The sequence below is a fragment of the Salarias fasciatus genome, chromosome 18 (genome assembly GCF_902148845.1).
Source record: "Salarias fasciatus chromosome 18, fSalaFa1.1, whole genome shotgun sequence".
In the NCBI taxonomy this organism is placed as follows: domain Eukaryota; kingdom Metazoa; phylum Chordata; class Actinopteri; order Blenniiformes; family Blenniidae; genus Salarias; species Salarias fasciatus.
The window spans coordinates 5,796,299-5,820,306 of NC_043762.1; the positions used below are offsets into that span (position 1 = coordinate 5,796,299).

Genomic DNA, 24,008 nt, shown 5'->3' on the forward strand with positions numbered 1-24,008 from the left:
TGTCCAGGAAGGAGAATGTTCTTATTGCCTTAACGGTGACCTCTGACCTCAGTCTGGGGACACATGCAGACCCCGCCCCCTCCTCCTCCGCTGGACCTTCATTTTGAAAATAAATTGAAAATTAAGGCTCTAAAAACACAGTTTATACTTCAAAAAAAATTTTAAAAAATGAACAAAAACAATGAAAGAAATCAGAGAGAGAAAAGAACCATCGCCCGAAATGAGGAGCTGCAGGCCGAAGGACCAGAGTGTGTGTGTGTGTGTGTGTGTGTGTGTGTGTGTGTGTGTGTGTGTGTGTGTGAGAATAACACTTCCATGTATTGGTTACAGGACGCTGGAGTTTCCCTCAGTCTGTTCTTGCAGGTCCAGTTGTCCTGTGAAGAGGTTGGGTGGTGCAGTGGTTCGGTGGTGCAGTGGTTCAGCGGTTCAGCGGGGCGGTGGCTCGGCGGTCGTAACACTGTCTTTTGGCCGCACTGTGGCGCCGAGCGAATCGTGGATTGAAAATCTCTGAACACTTTCAGGATCTCAAGAAAAACATTCAAGTAAAATATTTTCACCTGAACTCGGTGTTTCATCTAAAACCTTTTATTGTGACATTCCTCCTCTTCCTCCCAAACACTTCACTAGCTAACGCGGCAAGCACTGGCTAAAGCGGCTAACGTTAGCTAACACGACGCAACACGAGACTCTTCTGGAACTAAAGGAAAGTGAAAGCACCTTTCCTGAATGAGACGCTCGCCTCCATTGATCTGATTTCATTGATCCTCATCTCTTAAAATTCTAAAAAAATTACATTTCCTTTAAAAAAAGGAAAAGGAAAAAGGCTAAAATCTGCAAAAAGACGTGATTATTTGAACAAATGGACTCGTGACGAAGCGAAGCTGCTTGTTGCTCATTTGAAGACATTCAGATCAAATCTCGTGGAGCTTTGAGTCGAGGCAGAACCTTCCTCAGCACCGGAGTTCAAACATCTTCAGAACCAAAACAGAGCAGACTCAGAGCCGGAGACGGGTCCAGACCTGAAGGACCACGGTCCGGATGGAGGCGCAACTCTGTGCTCATGAAGATTCCGGTCGACTCTTCAGACTGATTCATGTTGTCTGGATTGAAGAACCCGTTTTCATTCTGCGTCAACTGAAGAACCATCAGCGAACTGTCCAGAACCGGAACACGAAGCTCCGAGCAGATCCACGGAGGCCTCCTCACCTCCTCCTTTTTCATGAGTGTGACTAAGAATCAGGAAGACAGCAGCGGCGGCGGCGGCGGCGGGAGGGGGGTTGTTCTGAACACGTCACTCTGGTGAGTTCACCTGGTTCGGGTCTTCGGTTCTCACATCGGTCTGAGGAGCAGCTTGTTTCAAAGTAACAACCTTGAAATGACATTCAGGAGCTGCAGCTGAGGATCACCGGGACCGAGACCTCAGCAGGGTCCAGGCCCGAGGGAGATGGACTGCCGGGTGTGTGTTCCAGTGTGTCTTCAGGTATGTTCCAGTGTGTGTGTTCCGGTGTGTTTGTGGCGACGCCGCTCATCCGTCAGCTGCTTCAGCCACTGTCCTGGCCTCCACCCGGCTCCTCCTCCTCCCTCAGAGCGAACTAACACTGGAGGCTGAACACTGTTTTTCACGTAGCACCAACCATCGGTTTCTCAGCGCTGTCCAGACGTCTCCGCCTTCTTCTTTTGTTTTTTTCACTTTTTGTTGATGAGCAGACGCAGCGTCTGCCCGACGACGACGACGACGACATGAAGGTGGAGATTTACAACACTGGGGGGGGGGGGGGGGGGGGGGGCTGAGGTATCTGTTCAGGTGACTAGTTCCTACGCTGTGAGGTGGGGGTCCAACTGACGGGGTCTATCTACGGATGTCTGGTATGTACAGGGGGGGGGGGCGTGTTGACAGAAGGCACATGTTGCAGAGGTGGAGGGGGGGGGTGGAGGGGGGTGCGGACGGGGAATGGGGGGGGTGTAGATGGGGGACGGGGCTCCGTGTGGTTCTGATATGAGGGGTTCCAGATGAACCGGCCTCAATCCAAAGTGAGAGAGTGAGTTTTAGTGAGCTGAAAAATGGCCCCGCCCCCTTTTTACAATTTCCCCGAGCAAGCAAACGTTCTTCATTCACCTGCTCAGAGTCGAACCTGCAGCCGAATGTTTCTGAGCCTGACAGTTTATCGTCCGTCCGTCCGTCCGTGGCTTCGGACTTTGAGAGACTCAGACTCGGACTGAGACGTGTTCCAGTGACTGGGCGGGGCCGGGGGCGGGGTCAGCGGCGGCCGGGGGCGGGGGCGTTATTGCTTTCAGCTCGTTGCCGGGGCAGCTCTGGGTGCTGACGCCGCGGTTGAGGGCGCCGGCGCGCGGCGGGCCGGCGGCGGGCGGGGCGCTGGGGTCGGCGCGGGGGATGTTGACGGGGCAGGAGCGGGTGCGGGCGTGGCCCTTGTGGCCCCCCGGGTGGCAGACCAGGCTGCCCACCGTGTCGGCGGGCGACAGGTGGCGCTTCAGCCAGCGCTCCACCCGCTCCTCCTTGTACTTGATGGAGTACCAGGTGAGGAAGATGAAGAGGAAGCCCAGGAACTTGAGGCTGGCGGCCAGGCCGAAGTAGACGAAGCGCAGCGACGTGACGTCGTACTCCCAACACGAGCCGTGCACGCCGCAGTCCTGCTGCCACAGCATGCAGGTGGTGTCGATGACGGCGCCGAAGTAGATGGGCGTGGGGATGTAGGCTGACGAGAGAGAGGCACAGACCATGAGGGAGAACCGAGGGAACCGACGCAACTCCCTGACACGACACTGGAATCGACTCGGCCGTCAGCCCCGCGGAGCTTTTCACTCCATGTGATTCCGACGCCGCTTCCCTCGTCTGTGACCAATCAAACACATGGAACCGCAGAGTTCCACCGAAGCTTTAGCTCGTGTCGCTAACATGTCACGAAGTAAAGTCTTTCATCAATTCAACATAATTTCCAGGCCTGGAGGCAACCGGAGAGAAGAACTCAGAAAAATTCAGCAAAAACATAAAAAGGTGGACGAGAGTTTTCCTCACCGAGAGTCCTGAGAAGAACAAACTGCATCCCCAAAGCAAACGGCCGCTCCTGCTCTGCTACAGACCTGCAACACACACACGCACACACACACACACACACACACACACACCTCTTTATACATGTCCTCGCACACAAATGTGAAAACTCTTTGCAGTCATTTTCCATAAATTCTTTGATTGTCCCTGCGGGACAGGGAGGGGCCTCACAGGAGGCCCGGCGGCGTCACGGCGATGTAGGACCGAGGAAGGCAGCGATCAGCCGGGGAACTGGGACAGATCTCTGAACGGCCGCTTTGAAAACGGGGCCGCCGGACGGCCATCGACCTGGGTTCTGGATCTGGCAGGAACTCTACAGGGACCCGTACCGGCCCCCGGACCAGCTCGGCAGAAGACGCCTGCAGAGCGGTGCAGGGCGGCTTCACCCCGACACTCCTCACCACTGCCGTCCAGAGGTCAGAGGTCAACTGGCTGAAGCGACATACTTAGGGCCAATCCCAATTCTACCCCTTACCCCTCCCCCTCAGCCCTCCCCCTATGATATGCGCGTTCACGAGGCTTCAGGGCTATCCCAATTCTACTTTTTGAACAGGGGTAGGGGAGAGGGGGAGGGCTATTTCACCCCTTTCAGAGAAGTCTGCATCGATGCTCCCTATTCTCAATAGGGGTAGGCGGAGTTTCGCATTGGCCAGAAAAAACAACAACATGGCGCCCACCAAGGAGTCGCACAAGCGTAAGCATGCCTTCTGTTTCTGTTTTTTCTATTTAAAAAACTATAAACAGTGCATTTGCTTCACTGAAAGTTATAGATATACTGGCGTGACAGTGTCCCAGTCATGGATGAACGTTTTAGCGCTGCGTAGCACCGTTTCCGATCGTAAATTTGTCACTTCTGAAGAGCACTAATCACTGTATTGACGTCATCTTTTATCATGCTTTTAACGTAATATGTTTGACACAGGGACCCCCGATGAAACCCGACTGCTGATTCAGTTTAGAGGTGAAAATGAAGAAAAGTTTTTGAAATCAAAATACAGCGCCAAAACACAATGGGAGTAAATTATATTATTCGTCTGAGCTATAATACGTTAGTAATAAAACGTGTTTATATAAACATATATGTATTACTTTAGGAAATTCATAAAAGAAAATGGCTTGGAAGGGGAAGTTACAGCCCAGCAAGCTTCAAAAAAGTGGGAGAACCTCAAAAAGAAATATAAGGTAAATAATAATACCATTATTACAAAAACAAAAGTAATTTCTAATTTAATTTCCATCATTTCTAATATCCATAATTTTGTGTTGTTATAGGACCTCAAACTTGTAAAGTCTGGCTCTGGCACAGAGGAGGGGGAACCACTGCTGCAAATTGGCCTTATTCTGAAGGGGTATCCCAATTCATAGTGCTGCAAAGACAGCCGTAGCCCTCAGCCCTTTTCTAAAAGGGGTAGGAGAAAGATAGGGGTAGAGCCAACGGCTGAGGGGTAGGGGAAAGGGGTAGAATCGGGATTGGCCCTTAGCGGCGGGCTTTTGTGTGGCGATGAAATTTGGTCTGTCGACATCGAAGGATCAAAAAGCGACGTCGCTATGAACGCTTGGCCGCAACGAGCCAGCCGCATGCGCGATCGAGCGACTGTAGAAGTCCACCATACCGAGGAACTCCTGCAGGGACCTGAATGTTTGAGGAGGAGGAAAAGCAGCAGCGATCGCTTCCAGTTCAGCCGGTAACAGAACCATTCCACCTGAGGAGGCGCGGTGAGCCCGAACCGACACTCGGCTGGATTAACGATCAGTCCGTGCTCATTAAGCCCGTCAGGGAGCTGTCACAGGTACTCCTCAGGAGAGGTGTGGCCGCCAGGATATCATCCAGGCGCACAAACAGGAACAGCAAACCGCTGGAACGTTTGTACCACAACTTTAAGATGATGGTCAGGAAATCGAACAGTCCAAACGGAGTGATCGCCACAGTTCTGGCCGCGTCCTGGGGGTGGACCAGGACCTGGCCAGAGCAGTTCGTACCGGAGGTGGCAGCTGACGCAGGAACAGCTGGATAAAGAGGAACCAGGCGTGCGGTTCCTACCTGAGGGTGACGATGATGGCGGACGGCTGGGCGCAGGCGGTGATGAGCGTGACGATGAAGAGGAAGATGAGGAAGGGGATGAGCGTGCTGCAGGTGCGGTCGCACTTCCCCGACACGGCGTAGCCGTTCTCGTTCAGGTACGTCTTGACGATGACGAGCTGCAGCTGGTTCCCTCCCGGACCGCCGGACGACGGCGTGATGACCTGCCGGCTCTGCACGCAGGCGCAGTCCGAGTAGTTCCTGACCTGCAGCGGACCGGCTGGACTTTCAGTGAACCTTATTCATAATTAAGTTGATTAAGTTTATAATCAAAGTGTCGGTTTGGAGCGACAGACTTGTTTCTAACTACTTTATATCTATTTTGTTTCTCTTTAATTTTTATTTACTGTTCTTACAGTTTGATATAAAAGTGTTTATACATATGCTTTAATTTATATAAATCGATACAGTTTAAACAGCTTTAATACAGTTCATTTATAAGGTTGCACAACATTTACAGTTGTTTTTTATATTTTTTAATTGATTAAATTAAATCAATTTAATTTTCATGAAGTGTTTTCTACAGTTTATACAATTCTTATGACATTTAGAAGTTTTAAAACAGTTGTCCAGCGCCCCCCCCCTCACCCCGGTGCTGTCGTTGGCCACGCTGCTGCATCCTGCCAGACAGGGGTTGAAGTAGGTGATGCCGTCGGAGCCGCAGACCGGAGCGTACTCATGGATCTTACAGCCGCAGTTCACGTTGCAGCCTCCAGTCAGATTCCTCTGAGTCATGGTGAGGGTCGGTCTGCAGGGCGCGGATACACACACACGTCAGCGATATAAACGTGAGATGGAGAGCAGGAGGACGGAATGAGAAAAGACAGATCAGAACAGCGAATCAGGACTCCGTCTGACTCCTGTCTGACCCGAGCTGAGACGAGCCTCCTGGGCTCCGAGGTGGACACCGACGTCCCGGTTCTGCTCACCCGGTGGTGTAGGGGATGTTGATCCCCCCCAGGTTGATGCTCTCGCAGCCCACGATGAAGAGCGTGGAGAAGCAGAGCAGCGACACGCCGCTGCAGATCATGGCCAGCTTGGCCGACTCGCGGGCGCCCAGCTTCAGCTTCTTGATGATGTATCCGCCCAGGACGATTCCCACGCCGGCGCTGGGCACGATGATCACACCTGAGGAGACGGAGACCCGGGGGACGGCGTGAGGGACCTGCAGCCTGTCAGCGACCTTCAGCAGAGACGAAACCCACCCTCTGCATCAGGAGTATAAGCTCCTTCCCTCTGGCCTCCGCTTCACTGTCCCTCTAGCTACTAAAAACAGATATAAATGTTCCTTTGTGCCTCTCTCCATCCGCGCTTTAAATGCCGAGAAGAAGAGGAAGTAAAAGCATGTCTACCAGTCTCCATGCTTTACTATGCAACTACTGCACATTTGCTGACAGTGGTTTGTCATTTCTTGTTTGCCGTCTGGAATGTTTCGCACAGCTTGGTTTTATGGTTTTACCTTGCTGATCTGCTTTTTATTTGTACTGGAGCTGATTATGCACCGAGGTTTGTTATGCTTTTATGTTGTCTTGTATATTTATGTTATGTATGAACGTGAACTTACTGCACATTGAATCGCCCTCAAAGGGACAAATGAATAAACTGAACTGAACTGAAGCATTAGCATGTAGCATTGTTCACAGTTAGCATGTCAGAATGCTAATATTTAGTTTGTAAGAACTTAATCCACCAGCCGACGTCTCTGGTTAAGCATGCATGTGCTCCAGCATGTGATGTGGAGCGTTAATGTGGTGTGTGTGTGTGTGTGTGTGTGTGTGTGTGTGTGTGTGTGTGTGTGTGTGTGTGTGTGTGTGTGTGTGTGTGTGTGTGTGTGTGTGTGGTCCCAGGTGCCCTCTTTATTTGAAGACCAGCGGTTTTTCTTGTATTATTAATGCGCTGCGGCCTGCCGCTCAGCTGACTTCCTCCCAGGCTGCATCGGCGCTGAAGGACGGACCGAGAGTCCGGAGTGTGACGTGAACCTGTCTGCATCCTGGGGGTCAGAGGGCCCTGTCCTAAACCTGGAGGGGGGGGCGGGGTCAGGAGGACGCCTCATCCCAACATCAGTGATTATAGACTTTCTGAAGGAATCACGATGAAAGTGAATCTCTGGAGGAGGAGTCAGGTTGTTTCAGCTCTGAATCAGTGAATTTAAGTAAAACGTGTCAAACGGGTTGAAGGTTGAAGCTTCAGCACATCCAGGTTATATAAAAAGGCTTCTTCAGAGAGACCCATCCCCCCTCACTGCAGGAGGAAAGATCATTGTAAAGCAGATTTTCATTTTGTTGTTAAAATTTGATTACAAACATGACTTGAGGACAGGTGGAGGGAGGCGGAGCCTCAGCTCACCGGTGTAGATGCTGGCGTTGGAGGCCGGGATCCCGAACTGAGACTCGATGAACTTGGGGATGAAGGTGATGAAGGCGGTGACGATGGCGCTCTCGGCGGTGTAGGACAGGCTGACGAACAGGAAGGTCACGTTGCTCAGGATCCTCACGGCGGCTTTGGGAAGGTCTGCGGGAGGAGCGGCACAGCGGGAAGTGAGGAGGAGACCGGGTGACGACGATCAGCCGGACCCAGGCCGGCCCGCCGGTACCTTTAATGTCCTTCCCGAAGCCCATGGACGAGGTGACGGCCTGGTTCTTGTTGTTGCTCTTCTCCTTCAGGACGTCGTCGTCGCTCGACAGGTCGTCCAGGCTCAGCTTTTTCCTCCTCTTCTTCTTCTTGTGTCGGGGCGGCAGCTTCTTGGGGAAGGTGAACATGGGAAAGATGACCAGCAGCATGGCCACGGCACACAGCAGGAAGCCGCTCCACCTGAACACAGCCACAGCGGGAACAGCAGCCGTCAGAGCAGGAAGTCCTCACCACTTTCCACCTCTCCGCTCTGCGTCTGAACCGAAGCATCTGCTCTCTGCTCGTCACGTTTCCAGTGAGTTTCTTCCTCTTCAGAAAAAATTAAGAAATTATTAGTTTTGAACAGTTTAAGTTTGTTTGTTTACTAAATGCTGATTTCTTCAGATTTCTTCTCATGTTTCACGTCGCTTTACCACAAGCTGCGATCCAGACCTGACGGTTGAAGTCTGTCGTCATGGAAACGTGACGACCCGCGTGTAGGAATGCATGATGTCATGGAGACATAAGACATGTTGTCACGGAAACCTGACGCTGAACACATTATTCTCAGTCGTCATGGAAACCTGACGCCCCGTTTGTTGGTGCTGAGCAAAAACTAATGCTATCAGAAGGAGACTTGTTATCAGTTCTTTGAGGAGTCGTGTTTCCACTGCTGTCTGAACTTCATCCACGTCAACATAGAACACGAGAACAGCTGTCCGCGAGACGCTGGAAGGTAACCGAGTGTCACAGTAAGAGCTTCAACGCCCGGACACGAGGAGTCATGAGTCAGTGAGGCGATGAGAGACTGGCTCCTTCTGGACTCCGCATCAGTTCGTCTCTCTCTGCCTCGTCCTCCGGCTCAGACGCCAATAAATGCGTGAAGCGTCACCCGTCCTGCCATCGGCACCTGGAGCTCATGTGGGAAGCCGGCGGCCGTTGAGTCACTGCCGAAGCTGTTAGCGAGGAGACGGAGATGACTAACGGCTCACAGGACGACACGTTTTCAGGGGGATGTCAGGAATGTGCACCAGCTGCACAAACGCTGAAGTCTGAGGTTCAGTTCTCCTGCCTCGGCATCCCAGAGGACGACGTCTGGAGCGCTGTTCTCACTGTTCTGAGCTGATTCAGACGGACGCGTCGGGTTGCTTTTACTGCTTTCGTTCTCTTATTGATGCAGGCTTTTCCATAAAACCCAAGAGAGTCGACCTGGAAAAAAACCCACACAGGCACAGGGAGAACATGCAAACTCTTCCAGCCCAGCGTTTTTACTCCTTCTCACTGCTGCCATGTGAACAGACACTAAAACCATCAGGATAGTTTAGCGTTTCCACTTGATGACCTTCTCAGGTGACCTGGGGGCGCCGAGCCTTCCCACACACAGCTTCTGGGGGTTTGCACGTTCTCTCTGCTCATGCAGCAGTTTATTTAATTCATGTTTCAATAAAATTAAAACTCTACGATAAAAGCAAGGGTTAAAACAAGTGAAAAGACTCCAAACGAGACCCCAGGAAAAAAAAAGCGTGGTGAACGTTGATAACCGCTCAGAGGAAACCTTCCGTCATTCTCGCCCCGCGGCCCGTCGGCCTCTCACCAGTTGCCGATGAAGCGGGGGTCGCTCTGGTCGATGCTGACCACGGTCTTCGGGTCCACGTAGAAGCCGATGAGGACCCCTCCCAGCAGGTAACCGGCCGCCGGGCCCAGGGCCCCCATCACGTACATGATGGCTGCAAGAAGAAGAAGAAGAAGAAGAAGCGTCTCAGAACATCTGGAAAGTCAGTCTTCACAGTCTGCTGCAGCACCAAACACATCAGCTGTTTCCCAGATCTGTTTACTGAGGTCCATATTTACTCACAGAACTAGAACAATATAGAACAGAACCCTTTCCCCCATCTGCTGAATCTACCGGAGGATTTCCACTAGTTTACCGTGTTTGTCTCTGGTTTTCCACTTCTTTAAAAACGATATCAATAGAAATCGACACAAAACCATTGAGTTTTATTAAAGTTCAATGTTGCGTTTTTAGTTGTAGTAAAACTTCTAGGTAATAAATGAGGAAAATTGGTTTATTCTGTCTTTATTCTGGGGTGTCAAACATATTTTAGTTAAATGGTCAAAATTAAACTTTACATTTTGTTATGGTGCAGATGAAATGTGACGAAAATGTCTCAAAACCAATCAATTCCTCCAGGAAGTGACTCCAATCTCAACATGAAGACGATTTTCATGAAACCTTCTGCTCCTGTTGCATTCTGGGTATTTTTCCAAACTCCCCCTCACTGCATGGCTTTGATGCTAATGCTAGTTAGCTAACTTTCATGTTAGCACCAGCTTCACTTCTCCTGACTGAAGGAATCTTAAAATCTGAATGTTTTCTTCCTCGTTTCTGTCATTCTCTTGGTGGTTTGGCCGGATGGGAGCCTCAATGGGGCAAAACCGGCCCACGGGCCTTATGTTTGAGCACACCTTTCAAGACAAGCCATGAGAACAGGAAGTACCGAGAAGGAGAACTTGCTTCTGACTGTGAGGTATTTCTCTGGAACTGCGTCTTGTCGCCTCCTCCGGGGTTCAGGTGAAAATGTTCGCTGTGGAGTTTGCATGTTCTCTCTGAGCGTGATCTGTCCACACTGCTCCGTTTGGGACTTACGTAACGCTCCAAACTGAACTTAATCCAGCACACAAAAGCCCCCATGTGTGAGGGTCATGTGTGTGGATCATATGAGGGGCCGGTCGGGGCCGGTCGGGCCCCCGTCGGAGGCCCACCGCCAGATTCCTCCAATTAGAGGGAATTAACATCTTTAATTCTTTGGCCCGAGTTGAAAGCGGACACAGGAATCCAGTGGTGTGACTTATAAAGGTTACCTAACAGTCAGAGCGCTGGGAAACTGGCCTGGCGGCGCCGGCGTCCTGCTTCAGGAATCCTCCAGGCAAACCTTTTCCAGGAGGCATTTAAAGTAGAAACGAGCAATAAAAACCTTGAAGGTTTGACTTTTTCTCCTTCACGGTGGCGTTTTCTTCAAACAGAACTGTTTTCCTCCTCTACCTGTTCAGCTGTTTGTCGTGGCTTTTTTTCTAAAGTCTCTCCAGATTTCTGTTGGAATCAGAGCGAGCGTAGAGCTTTACTTTATTAATCCCAAACTGTAGTCTAATGCTTCCAAATTCCAATCAGATGAAATTGAAGTGATTTTTGGCTTTAAGCTGAGAAATCAGCTCAAACTTCCTGTAAATGATCCAGATATTCATCGGATTCTACATAAACTCAGTGGTTTCTGGTTTCCAGAGGTTAATCTGCTGCGGCGCTGCACCGTTACATCAGGCGACATGCCGAGCCAGAGTCCAGACCCTCATGGGACTGAGAGCCGGGCTTTCCCAGCGGCATGCTGGGTAATCCCTCCTCTAACCCACCAGGAGAACCCTCCACGGGCGGCTCGCCGCGTTACGCAACGTGACCGGAGCCGCTGATCCCGGCTGATGGGCGGCGGATCGAGCGAGCGGCGGCGATACGGCGGCGCTGCGACGGACAGACGGGTCACGTTTCAGGAGGCGGCGGGGGGAGTTGAAGAACACACAGATGACACATCGCGGCGTTTCACAGCAAATTCAACCTCAACAGCAAACACGTGAACGACGGCTCACCAGAGAAACCAGCAGGACGCCAGCATCTCCACACACACCATGAGTGAAGCTTTACGGTCAGAATCACAAACAGACGAGGACGTTAAACCCACCAAAGCTACAATAGCAACGTCAATAAGGACATTCACTTCCTCTCATAGTTTCTGTAAGTCTAGTATGTCAAACATAAGGCCCCTGGGCCAAAACAGGCCTGCATGAGCTCTAATCCAGCCATTAAACCAGCGAGCAAACGGCCAAAAAAATAAATTCAACACTGAGGTATCAGTGATGCTAACATGAAAGCTAGCATACCGCTAGCCTCAAACTCATGTTTCTATCGTTGTCTGCCTGTCTAAATAATTCAAAGCACAAAAATGTTCAAACGAAGTGTCTGGACCAGAAAACACGACAGATCCTGAGAGGATCAACATCTGGCTTTATTTTGAAAAGCCCCCTGTGGGTGAAGGTGTGTGGTGGAACACATCTGACTCAACGCTACAACGAATCAAGGCGAGGCAATGTCTGGAGAACCGGAGCTCTCCGGTCTCATCATCAGTCACAGAACGCTAGCAGCCACGAGCTGCTTCAAGCTAGCCACCTAGCTTACCCGATGAACGCCGACGCTAGCCACTGGGACCAACGCCGCCAGCTAATCGAGCGAGCTAGCTGATTAAGCACTAAGCGTTGCTGTGGAGTGACAAAATGCAGGTGTCAGCAACAGTAACTGGAGGCGGGGCTTAGTGTCCAACACCCCGATCTAAACTGTAACCCTGGATGATCCAGGATTTAGCAGCTTTTTGAAGGTTAACAGTGAGCTACAACGTTTCACGTCCTCCCAGAGTTTAACAGACACTCAGATGTATTGATGTAGAGCCATATGAAATCCGTGTTAACGGAATCGCGGAAATGACCAATAAAAACGGAATTGGAATAAAACGCGGAATATTGCGGAATTCGTCCTAATCTGGTCTGAAATTCAGTTTTCGGGAGAAAATGGAACCTTATAGTGCAAAGCAAACATGCCGGGGGGACCGCCCGAGCTGCTGCAACGTGTACGTCACTTCCACAGCGCTGCTAACATGCTAAAGCTGCGTTCACAACGCCAAATGCTTTCCACGATTTTGCCTCAAAATACAATTGAAAACAAATGTGAACGCGCGTTCCAGCCGCGACGCAACAACACGATGTCCAAGCGAGCTGCTCCCTCCCCTCTCACACATTCAAAAAAGTTATGAAACTCCACGCTAAGCGCTAAATACAGAGCAGAACAGAACACGGACTTTCATGCCTCAGGGGAAAAGCTTTTTTGTAAATACTGTCAACGTACCGTGGACTGGACTCGCAAAGACGCATGCGACTAATTGAAAAGTATTTCTTTGTTGCAGGACTTTAAACATTAAATGGACTGTTATATCCTATTAAATTGTGGACATTTATTCATTTCCACTTACCAGACACCTTTTTTGATGGTAAAAATGAGCATAAAAAACAAAATACCAAATTCAGAAATATTAAAACGGAAAAAACGGAATTTGGGAAAAAATAAAACGGAATTGGGGAAAAAATTAAACGGATTTCATATACCTCTACTGATGAGATGTGATTTTAAAGAAGAACATTGAATGAAGGATCTGGATAATTAATGAGAACAGAAACAACTGACAAAATCAACTTTTCAACGATACAGGGAAACGAGGGCTTCTGGGGCTCCTGGGGCTTCTGCGGTGGAAGCTTGGTTCGAACCACAGGCATGGCAGCTATTCTGTACTCTTGAGGTTTTCACAGGAAACTGAAGCTGCCGAACTGGAAAGAGATGGTTTTCATCTGCATTAAAACCACCATGAAAAGAAAGGAGGTCAGTGAACCACGAGCACGCCAAGAGACAGACCGGCTCCTGTAGAGGAGACCAGAACACGAGGCTGTCAGGACCGAAGGTCCCTGCTGGACGGGGAAGTCCAGATCTGATCAGGTGAATCTCAAATGATCTGAATCAGGTGGAAGTGATCAGATTTAACCTCACAAAACAACAAGCATGGCGGTGTTGACCTTTAAAACCCATCCTGAGGTACAAAGCAATGGGGTCAGGGGTCAGAGTCCAGCAGGGTGGACCTGGAGGACCTGCAGGAGACGGACAGCAGCTGTACGTTTTTTGAAGCGACTCCTCATGGTGAAACGCCTCATGTTCCGTTCTGGGTCCACGTTCCATGAATCCAGAACATCAATCAGGTCCAAAGACGTTTTTATGGAACTGTGTTCTGGACACGCGCCAGCCGGAGCTTTTCGCTGAAACAGGCGGACTGAGGCGGAGCGGACCGACCGGGACACAAAGAGACGTGTTTCCATGGAAACCTGCCGACACAGCAGCGTCTGGGTGAAAGTTCCCAACAGGCCGCCAACATCAGCACCAGACCAAGAACAATATGTCCCTGATCCCAGACCGCCGGACCGCCCTGACCCAGCAGAAGGGGGGAGTCGAACCAGAGTCCCGAAGCTGGGATCCGTCTATGACCACAGGTCAGACCAGGATCTGAGGACCAGCAGGACCTGATCAGGGTTCAGCAGGACCTGACCAGGGTTCTGACTGTAAACAGATCATCTGAGGATCGTCACTCAAAAAACTTGCGTTTTCAAGGGGACCAGAGGTCACCAGTTAGATCCGGATCCTGTTCATGGTGGAGTCTCATCACTGGAATCTCTGGTTGTTGATGTTGTCAGTGAGAAACGACAGACGTTCCTTCCTGCTGCAGCGTTGTTTAGCAGCGGCCCGTCCTGAAAGCTCCCCCGTCTCTCGGCTCAAGTCCATTAGCCGCACGCCTGAGAAAAGCCCTCATTTATTTTTAGGGAAGAAATGGGACGCTTGTAAACACGGTCGAGACATTTAATCTTCCCAGATAAAGGCTGAAAAGCTTCTTCATGTTGAGACGCCGTTTCCCCAAAGACTGAGGAACACAAACCGAAGCTGCAACGTCCCGATCAAACTGGGATTCCACGACTCACAGCACGTTTTCACATGGACACAAACGAGCGACAGACCCCCAACGCTTCTGCTTCACAATCTCCACTCTGGTGGAAGAGACGCGAGTCTCACCGAGCTGAGACAAGTCTCCCCATAGAAATACATGAAATAAAGAAATTACCAACAACTCCCCGTTAAATTACACTAAACTAACGCTTTGGGTGAAAACTCAGCTGGAGTTTGGCTTCATGTTAAACTACATGAGCTCGTTTCAGGGCTGGTTTGAGATCAGTCATGTTCTGTAAGTATAATAGACCTTTTTTCAATATGGAATGAAGACATAAAGCCACAATCAGTCAAAAAACACAACAGTCCTGGCACCTGGAATGAGACTACAGTGGTGTTTTGTGTGTGTGGCAGGCATGTTGCACAAACACGCAGCGGAATGTGGGTCAGGAATGATCCGGAGCTCACACGCTCGTCACAAGACGAGGACGTTCCCGTCAAGTTCGGCAGAAAACGCCACACCTTCCCGGCGCCTCTGAACAGCTGTGACGAGACCAGCCGTCCGGTCGTGAAGCGAAGAGCAGTTGGTGAACGGAGTACCAAGGCCCACCCGGAGAACTCGCAGAAACCGCCATGAAGGTGTGAACTTCCTGAAGCCTTGAGAGCCGGTCCTCCAGGTCCGGAGGGGGTTGGAAGGCTTTTCACCTTCCAACGGCTCTGCAGCGCTGACTAGTGGCAGGTGGCTGCGTGGCACTCAAGCTGCTTGTATGAAAGGTCGTGGTTAAAATAAGGCTCTAAAGATTTTTCTTGACATGCTCAAAACTGAGACTGATGTAGGGGAACGCCGTCTCTTCCACAGCCACAGCTCAGCGCCACAGACCAGCCAGACAGGAACACAGCGTACACGCCTGAAGTGGGACGCACGGCGCCGGAGCGCGACCAGGCCTGCCAAACACTTGCTGAACCCAGCGGGGAGCGAGCTGCAGCCCCGAGCTGCCGCGCTGACACGAGGAGCGGCGGACAGAGCGCCCTCTCAGCCGGGTCACAAAGCAAGGCTGTGCTGAATGATGCTAATGGACGTCTGCCGAGCCTCCGGGCCTAATCTCATCCGAGCAGAGCGGGACGGTGAGGGGAGGGGTCAGGACGGCTTCAGCATGTCACTGATGACGCTGTGGCACTCTTCATCAGGAAGATGCTCTATAATCTGGATGCTAGAGAAGGAAGATGCTCTATAATCTGATGTTAGGGAACGTACACACACTCTGACTCCGATCAGCGGTGCTCCCGTCCCTGGCAGTGATATTTCCAACCCTAACGTTAATCTGAAGGAGTCCCACAGCTCGTGTGTTGTGAACGTTTTATTCGTTGGGTTTCCCGTCCAGACACAACTGAGCGCGAACAAAGCCCGTCTTTGTCCCAGCGAGGCATTTCTTGTTTTTATTATTCGGGCAGCTCCTAAAGATGCTTCATTGTGTTGCTGCTGGCGGCGTTCCCAGGAGAAAGTCCAGTTTGGATTTGTCTCCCAGCTGACCGTTTATCTCCAGTACAAGCTGAGAGGAAGACGAGCAAACCTCTGATCTAACGGAATGCACTTATTCTGCGTACCAGGACACCTGCTCACCCCAGCAGGATGCAGCAGTGGGCTGGATGGGCGGGGCATCGCGGCGAGGGGGCAAGTCTGCAGACTCAGAACTACTTTCAAGCTTCAACCGAGTGATCACAAAAGAGGCTCCAGCGGAAACGTGTGACTTTTAACAGACAAGCGTCTGTAGAGGTGAGGAGAGGAGCTGCATGGAGAATAAACATCTTCAACACACTGGAACCTGCTACTCTCTAAAACACCTTCTTTGTTCTCATTGATGTCTCTGAATGAGTTTAGGGAAGCTTCCATCTCAACAGGTTATCTGTCCAACCACCCGTCCATCCATCCATCCATCCATCCATCCACCTATCCATCCTTTCATCCATCTTCTGAACTGTCTGTCCAGTTCAGGGTCTCTGAACAGGTTCACCTGAACAGGTGAGCTTGTGAAAGTATCTAAAGCTCAGTGTTCGACCAGAGCAGCTTCCACTGGAGAAGGACTTTAGTTCAGCTGTACTCAGCGGCAACACTCCTGCTGGACTTCTGGAGGATTTGGGGTGAAAACACAGCGTCCTCATTGAGAGGGGAAGCTGTCAGCAGACATTAACCCAACAGAGCACACTGACACGTTTCTGCTGCTGTGGCTCAGTGGGACGCCCCGCTCGGTTCACCCTCGCCGTACACTGGACACAAACGCTCTCATTCATCGGCCACAAAAGCAACCGAATACCAACGTTTACTGGTCAAGTGGGCCTCGCCAGACAAATGCTGCCTGGATCCAGGCCAGGGTGGCTCTGCTTCGTCCAACGGTCTCCACGTTCAAGATACAAAGGGCCCAAACCAAAACATGGAGGGACACATGTTCAAATCCTACACATCTTTTCATCTGTTTACACTTTCAGATGGCATGTCCTGTTCTGTTTCCGCCTGATCCACAAACCAGAACCAAGAAAAGTTTAATGTCTGAGATAAAAACTACTCCTGTTTGCTTCCTGAGAATTCTAATGGCCTGCTTACATTCTGGGTGTGTTTACAGAACAACGCTCAGAGTCACTGAAAACGCAACTTTATGAAAACCAGTCTAGTGCTTAACCCCTGTTCAGATCCCTTTCTGAACCAGGACTCCAGTCCATATCAGGGTTCTGGACCAGGTCTCCAGTCATTATCTGGGTCACTCTCTGTAGCACCACAGCCTCACTGATCAAATCCTCCCAGAACAAAGACCTCCGCCCAGAGCTGAGCCCACGCTGGACTCCCCCCCCCCCACCAACCCCCTACTACTGCAGCATTAGTCTTTCATAACTCTGCTCCCATTTTCTGGCTGTAATCAGGCTTTACCTTATTTGAGGCCACTGGGCCGAGAACCTGAGGGGAGGCATGTGAACGGGAGGAAGCTGAAGGTCGCTGGGTTTAGCTTTCTGCACCAGGTCCTTCGACACGTCGACACACATGTTTCTGAGCATGGCGAGAGAAATGTCTGCTGCTATGCAGATGATACACTGCTTTATGTTGGATGCTGATGTGATGTGAACCAGTGAATGTTAAAGATTTTCCTCTTTTTGAATTTCACTTTTAACTATCAATGGTTTTTACAATTTCACATATTTCGTCTGTTTATTACTTTATTTTAACTCGTTTCGTTTTATTGTAAAAATTCCTTTTTTCATGATTTTCCAAAAGTGAACCATATCAATACATTTATTATCATTATTATTATTATTATTATTATTATTAATAATAATAATAATAATACATTTATTTATTTATTTTAATTATTATTATATCATCCAGGGTCTCACTAATACTCCTGCAGCTAAACGAGAGCAAATCCCTGCAGCCAGATCCAAATCTGTTGGAAAGCTTTCCCATATGACTGGACTTCACACACACACACACACACAGACACACACACACACACACACACACACACACACACACACACAGAATTTCATTCATTTAACACCAGTAGAAGTGAATCTCACTAAGAAGAGGAATTCTTGTTTTTCATAGTTTTAGAGTGTAATAGAAGTGTAACATGTGAGGCCTTCAGTGTGTTCTTTCAGATAATGCTCAGTGTGTGTCAGTTGTTCGGTGGAATTGAGACGTTCTGTGATCAGAGTCCCGGAGCCGCAGTACATCGATCCAGATGTACTGCTCCGTTCTCAATGTTCTCGATATCATAACGGTCTGTAAGTCAGCTCAGTGGGTACAGCTCAGGCCAGGACTCACAGCTGCACTCCACCATGGGTGGAGCAGACGTCAGGAAACACCTCCGAGGAACCAAACTGTTCTAATGTTCTCCACGAGAAGTCAACAAAACTAAGACAAGACGAAAATCCAAAGATCTGTTGATCTCCACCTGTCATCTCCACCCATCAGTCCTTTCAGAGCTGAAATATCACTCATCAGTATCGATCCGGTTTTCCAGCGTCTGTTGAGCTAAAGAGGAATGAACCAGACATCATGAGGAAAGCTGAAATCTGAGCTGAGGCCTGAAAGCTGAACCACAGGGCCTTCAGGTCCACATCCAACCAGAACACGATGTGGAGAAGTGCTCCACCTCTGCATGATGGAAACAGAGAGCAGACCAGCTCTGGTGATGATGGACAAGCGGAGAGGCGGAGAACAAAGCAGTACCGACGGATGACCACAGCAGACATGCCAACATGAAGAACCGACACATGAGAACAGGATGTTCCTCTGGTTCTGCTCGGTGAAATAACAGTGCTGTTTCTCTTGGCCAGAGATCAGTGATAAACCTTTCCTACAGATGGGAAGTTCTCCTGTTTCCGGTTATGAAGACGCCTTCGGGATGAACATGAAGTCCCACAGATCAGAGGGGAAAAACACCTGAATCATGATCGACCAGACTTTGAGTGAATTTGAACAAATGAGTTGTTGTGCCGTAAAATTACAATAAGAAACGTGGACACTCCTGATGTAGCTAATCAACCCCTCTACTGCTACACCTGTAGTTCACTGCTGCAGCCCCCACTAGTGGTGGGAGGGCAGATCATGGAGGATGGAGCTACTGGTGTGGGGTTCTGGGTAATCTGTGCGAAACGCTGGACGCTCTTACCGAGATACAGCGAGGCGTTCTCCTTCTTCACGTTGTCGTCCAGGTAGGTGGGGCCCAGCGTGTAGATGGGCGTGGAGCCCATGCCGACCAGGATCTGAGCGATGATGAACAGCGCCACGTACAGGTTGTGCTCGTTGCCCTCCTGGTCTCTAGGACAGGAAGTGATGTCGACGCGGTCCCTGCCGCTGGCGTTGCTGTTCATGCACAGGCCCTCGTTGGCCGAGGACGAGTTGACCTCCTGGATCTGGTAGGCCGGGGAGATGAAGTGAGGTAAGGAGAAGAGCGCGGCGCCCACCGCGATGAAGATCCCCCCCACCGCCAACCAGCGGGGCCTCTGACCCCGCCCGCCGAAGTAACTGATGAAGACCACGACCAGGAGGCTCCCGATGTCGAAGCAGCTGACGAGGAGGCCCGACTCGGAGCTCCTCAGGCTGTACCTCTTCTCGATGGTGGTGATGACGCTGCTGAGGTAGCCGGACACCATGAGGGACTGGATGAAGGTCAGGTAGCACATGCAGAACAGGAAGCAGCGTGAGTCCTGGAGGATCAGGCCCAGGTACTTCCTGCTGGGCAGGCGGATCCGCGCCACCCGGGACGCAAAGAAGCCCAGCGGCTTCCTGCGGGCCACGCTCTTGCTCCTGCGGATCTCCGTGTTCTCCATGTAGGAGCTGGGCCGGTTCAGGGCCGACTTCCCCGGCTTCGGAGGGTAGCCGGTCCGGGTCGGGGACTCGGCCTGGACGCCCTCCGTCTTGGCAGGAAGCTGGATGAACTCGGTGCTCTCCTCAGCGGTGATGGACATGCGGGCCGAGCAGGCCAGCAGGGTCTTCTCTTGAGGGGCTCCTTCGTTCAGGGTAGGTAAACTTTTGGACTTGAGGGTGGAGGAGGGCTCCTCCAGCTCGTCGTCCTTCCGTAAGGACTCGGACAGCTCGGTGTCCTCGTGGTCTGCCATCGTCTTCAGTCGAACCCTCCCAGTCAAGGCCTAAATTCACAGATCAGTGGCTGCTGCCCATTCCATCTATTATTTATAGGAACATGTACTCCCACAGACAGCCTGCGGAGTCCAAGAGGCCCAAAGCAGCCCGTAAAAACAGCCGGAGAGAGAAAAGCGCCGTTATCCTGCTTATCTGCAGGCAGGACAGCCCCCGGTTTGTTTATCTGCTCGTGCACACTTGCTCTCTGCCACCATCTAATCCGGAGGTGGAGACCCGGAGAGTCAGGCCTCCTCCGGCCGGCTCGCGGAGCTCCGGGGCCGGGGCTCCCTGGAGAGGCTTCCCGCTGCAGGACGCGGCTCCGCGGCCAGCAGAGACGGATGAGGCGCGCGGAGCCGGAGCATCCCGGAGAGTCCCGCGATCACCGGGAGACAATGTCACCGCTCTCCTCCTCTCCTCCCCGAGTCAAGGGCAGCTCCGGCTCGGATGCTCCCGGCTCGGACGGACGCTCCCCGGCGGCCGCGGCGCTCCCTCCGGCCCGGGACAGGCGCTGCTTCGGCGGGGAGGCGACCGGCAGACTCCCGGGGAAGATGCGGGAGAGGAGCCGGTGAGATGAGGAGGGCTGCGGATCTCTGCAGTGCTGCTCAGCTGCTCCGTTCAAAACATGCAGACATCAAGCTGCAGCCCCGCACCGCCCCGCACCGCCCCGCGGAGCCCTTCAGAGTAAAAGCCCGCAGAGCAGGAGCCGCGCTGCGGGCTGCAAACTGACCAGAAAACACCCAAATATTCACAGGAGGATTCAGTCTGATGGGATTCTGTAGAAACTCGTCACCTGGAGATCAGAAACCTGCAGCTGTGCAGTCACGTGTGGATTTTTAACATTCATTAGGTTTTCAATGTCATGAAATGGGATTGGAGGGTGAATAAATATCTGATCAAGGAATATTTTACAGGTCGTCATAACATTTAATGGAAACAATGCGGGTTTTTTTCCCAGCAGATTGTAAATTTAGATAGATTGCGGGCATTCAGTTTTAGTCTGAAAATCCTCAGGGGACACTTCCGTCCACTCCGCGGTGAATAAAACAACAACAATGGCGCCTGTGTTTGTCTTTAATCCGCCGGGCTGAAGCGACCGGGAGGCTTTAAGGGCTTCATGTCCCCGTTACTAAACAACGTCCTGCAGGCTCGTGAAAACGCGGCGTTTCATCCACAGTAATGTCAAAATAATCATAAGAATATAAAAAAGATTCATACCGGAAACAGTAAAGAGGCAACCGGAAGCACAGACGGCTTCACAATAACTCTGACGAAAAGTGAGGAATTAAAAGAAATATAATACGAATTCACATTTTAGGTATATTTTTATGCAGCAACATTTATTTTCTTCTTTTCTAAAAAAAAAAACAAAAAAAACCAGCAGCTTCATGTTTTTCACTATAACTGTAAACCTTTTCTGAGTAAAGGGGGAAGAACTTTGACCACTTGAAGAGAAAAATGAAATAGATACATTGGACTGTGTCTCCGGTCTTTCAATAGAATGTCTCACAAAGGGATTTCAGTTTGAAATTAGAAACAAGAAAAGCAATAACTAGTGTTTCTCTTAAATTAAAGTTAACAGTTTATTTTGTTTTGCCGTTAAAATTATTGAAATACTGAAACAGGCTGAGAGTTGAGGCTCCCCAACCCCTAACACACACACACACACACACACACACACACACACACACACACACACACACACACACACACACACACACACACACACACACACACACACACACACACACACACACACACACACACACACACACACAGAGCGAGAACATGCAAACTGACTGTCTCAGTGTAAAAGTGCCATAAAAAATCAGATCAGTTTGAAAGGTTTGCTTTCACCTAGATAGCCAAGGTGTTTAGGATTAGTGGAGGAAAACAGATTAACTAAATTAATCACGTTTAGATTAATCACTGAATATATTTCTGTGGAAAGTTTCCTTCATTGTGCAACTACATCCAGCAAAACGTGTGTGTGTGTTTCTTTCAGGGATAAAAACCAGAAAATTACCCAGAAATGACATTTGAAAGAGAGTTGGATATAATTTCTTGCCAGACAGTAGACTTTAATGTCAATATATGACACTGAAATTTTAATACTCTGAAAATAAATTAAGAAATAAGGAGCAAAAAAATAAGCAAGAATAAGAACGTCTTTATTGTTCTGTACTACAAACTAAATAGGAAAAAAATAGTATGTAGAAGGAGTGGGTGTGTCGCGACCTCTAGTGGAACAAATAAAAACTTCAGACACATGAAAACGTTTTCATGTTTGACTCCAGAAATTGTCAGCTCTTGACTTCATTAACTGTCTCATAATTAAGGGGATTAAAACCAAAAAATAAAACAATATTTGCTTTTGGAAATTTGAATATTATCATATTTCTACAGTTGTTCATATTTGAAATAAATATTTAAATGTAAAATCAAAAACCCCGCCAGACCAGGGGACCCCCAGACAAAGTGGGAGGACAGTCCAGTAACTAACCCAGCTTGGTCTTTAGACAGTTCAGTCTTTAGACCAGGTCGGCCTTTAGCCCAGTTCAGCCTCTAGACCAGTTCAGACTTTAGACCGGTTCAGACCAGTCCAGCCTTTAGCCCGGGTCAGACTTTAGACCACCAGTTCGGCCTTTAAACCAGCCACACCCTGGCCAGTCTTTAAACCAGTTCGGTCTGGACCACTGATAGTGAATACACTGATGACCTTTCATGGCGTCACCCAAAGCGTTCCAACATCCCGTTCTGAAGATTTCAGCAAGTTCACCATACTGAACGTTTGAAACCGGATGTTAATGTGATTGGCACAGCCTGTCACATGACCGCATCACATGGACTGAGGAAGCGCTGTGATAGGGCCATTTATGCAAAACTTCAGCTCCTTATATAAAATCAACAGATGATTTATAAGAAAACAAGAGTCTGTTGAAGCCAAGGCGGCTGTAGAAACTAGTGACAGACACCAGAACATGTTCTGAAACCGGGCGCTTTGTATGTTTATTTGCACTCGCATTTTTGATCTGGTTCCAATGAGACCGGGGCTCTTTTTGAAACCAACATCATCGCCCCCTGCTGGAATGTCCCCGGAATTACAGCTTTTTTTTGGCACTTCCGCTTTATCTTCATGTTTCACATGAGCGTGACTGGAACTGTCCGCGGTGCTGAAGTCAGGATCGGTGACCATCTCATCAGCAACGAGGCGATTCAGTCATTTACTGATGGAAATCTGATGTCAACAATACAATGATCACAGCTGGCTTCCCATCAGACAAACACTGGTTCAATCAGAAGTTCTACTAATGACACACACCCGTAGAGAAACAATCATAACCACCTAAACTCTCACAGGAAGGCTCCAATAAAAGCAAATCACGGACTCCATCCACATTTCAGAACCATTCTGACAAATCCTTTAAGACATAGAAGCCCAATAGGGTTTAACAATATTTAACTAGCTGGTTAGTCACTCACCATTCTGGTGAAGTCTTGATGAGGAGTGTGTGTTTTGTCCCTGGTAACGGTGTGTTTTATGAACTGGTCCATGATTTCTTCCAGGTTCCCATTCCTCGACAGTGCCTGACAATAGTCCAGTACTGCACCATGGAGCAATACAGATCTGACAGGAACCAGAGGAGAGAACACATCACTGTTAAATCTAGAATAAAATTTAAAATCCTTCTGAAGAACCAGACTGTACCAGGTCTTGAAGAGCTGCTATTCCCTCTGAGCCTGGTTCTGCAGGTTAATTCTTATTCAAAGAAGTGTTTCCTTTCCACAAAGTGTTCTACGTGCTCTCGAAGAACGGTTTGGTTCTCCTCATTATCAATACCTAAAATGACAGTATAGAGCTACACAAATAGAGCAGAATCAAATAAAAAATTATTTCAGCCATATGCTGCAGTTCCCACACGATCCACTTGGTGTCACTACAGTTCCACATTTCAGAGGAGAAACGGCTGATTGAGGTTGAACCAGGTCAACAGTTACTGAAAATAAGACTACACATTTTCAATTTCATATTTCATGTATT

General features: G+C 49.7%; 2 protein-coding genes across 2 annotated transcripts in view; one reads left to right on the top strand and one right to left on the bottom strand.

Moving 5' to 3' along the window:
* Positions 1 to 204: 204 nt before the first annotated feature.
* LOC115405709 (solute carrier organic anion transporter family member 5A1-like) lies at positions 205 to 20,713 on the bottom strand. The gene is made up of 9 exons (XM_030115387.1): positions 18,999 to 20,713; positions 9,355 to 9,487; positions 7,744 to 7,961; positions 7,497 to 7,661; positions 6,080 to 6,278; positions 5,739 to 5,898; positions 5,112 to 5,356; positions 3,035 to 3,099; positions 205 to 2,714 (listed from the first exon to the last, which is right to left on the bottom strand). The coding sequence occupies exons 1-9, from the start codon at positions 19,945 to 19,947 to the stop codon at positions 2,206 to 2,208; spliced, it is 2,643 nt and encodes an 880-aa protein (XP_029971247.1). The 5' UTR covers positions 19,948 to 20,713; the 3' UTR covers positions 205 to 2,205.
* Positions 20,362 to 24,008, top strand: part of LOC115405427 (double-stranded RNA-specific editase B2-like) — a 30,444-nt gene continuing 26,797 nt past the window's right edge. The window contains 1 exon segment of the mRNA XM_030115004.1: positions 20,362 to 20,534. Coding sequence (XP_029970864.1) covers positions 20,362 to 20,534 — 173 coding nt within the window.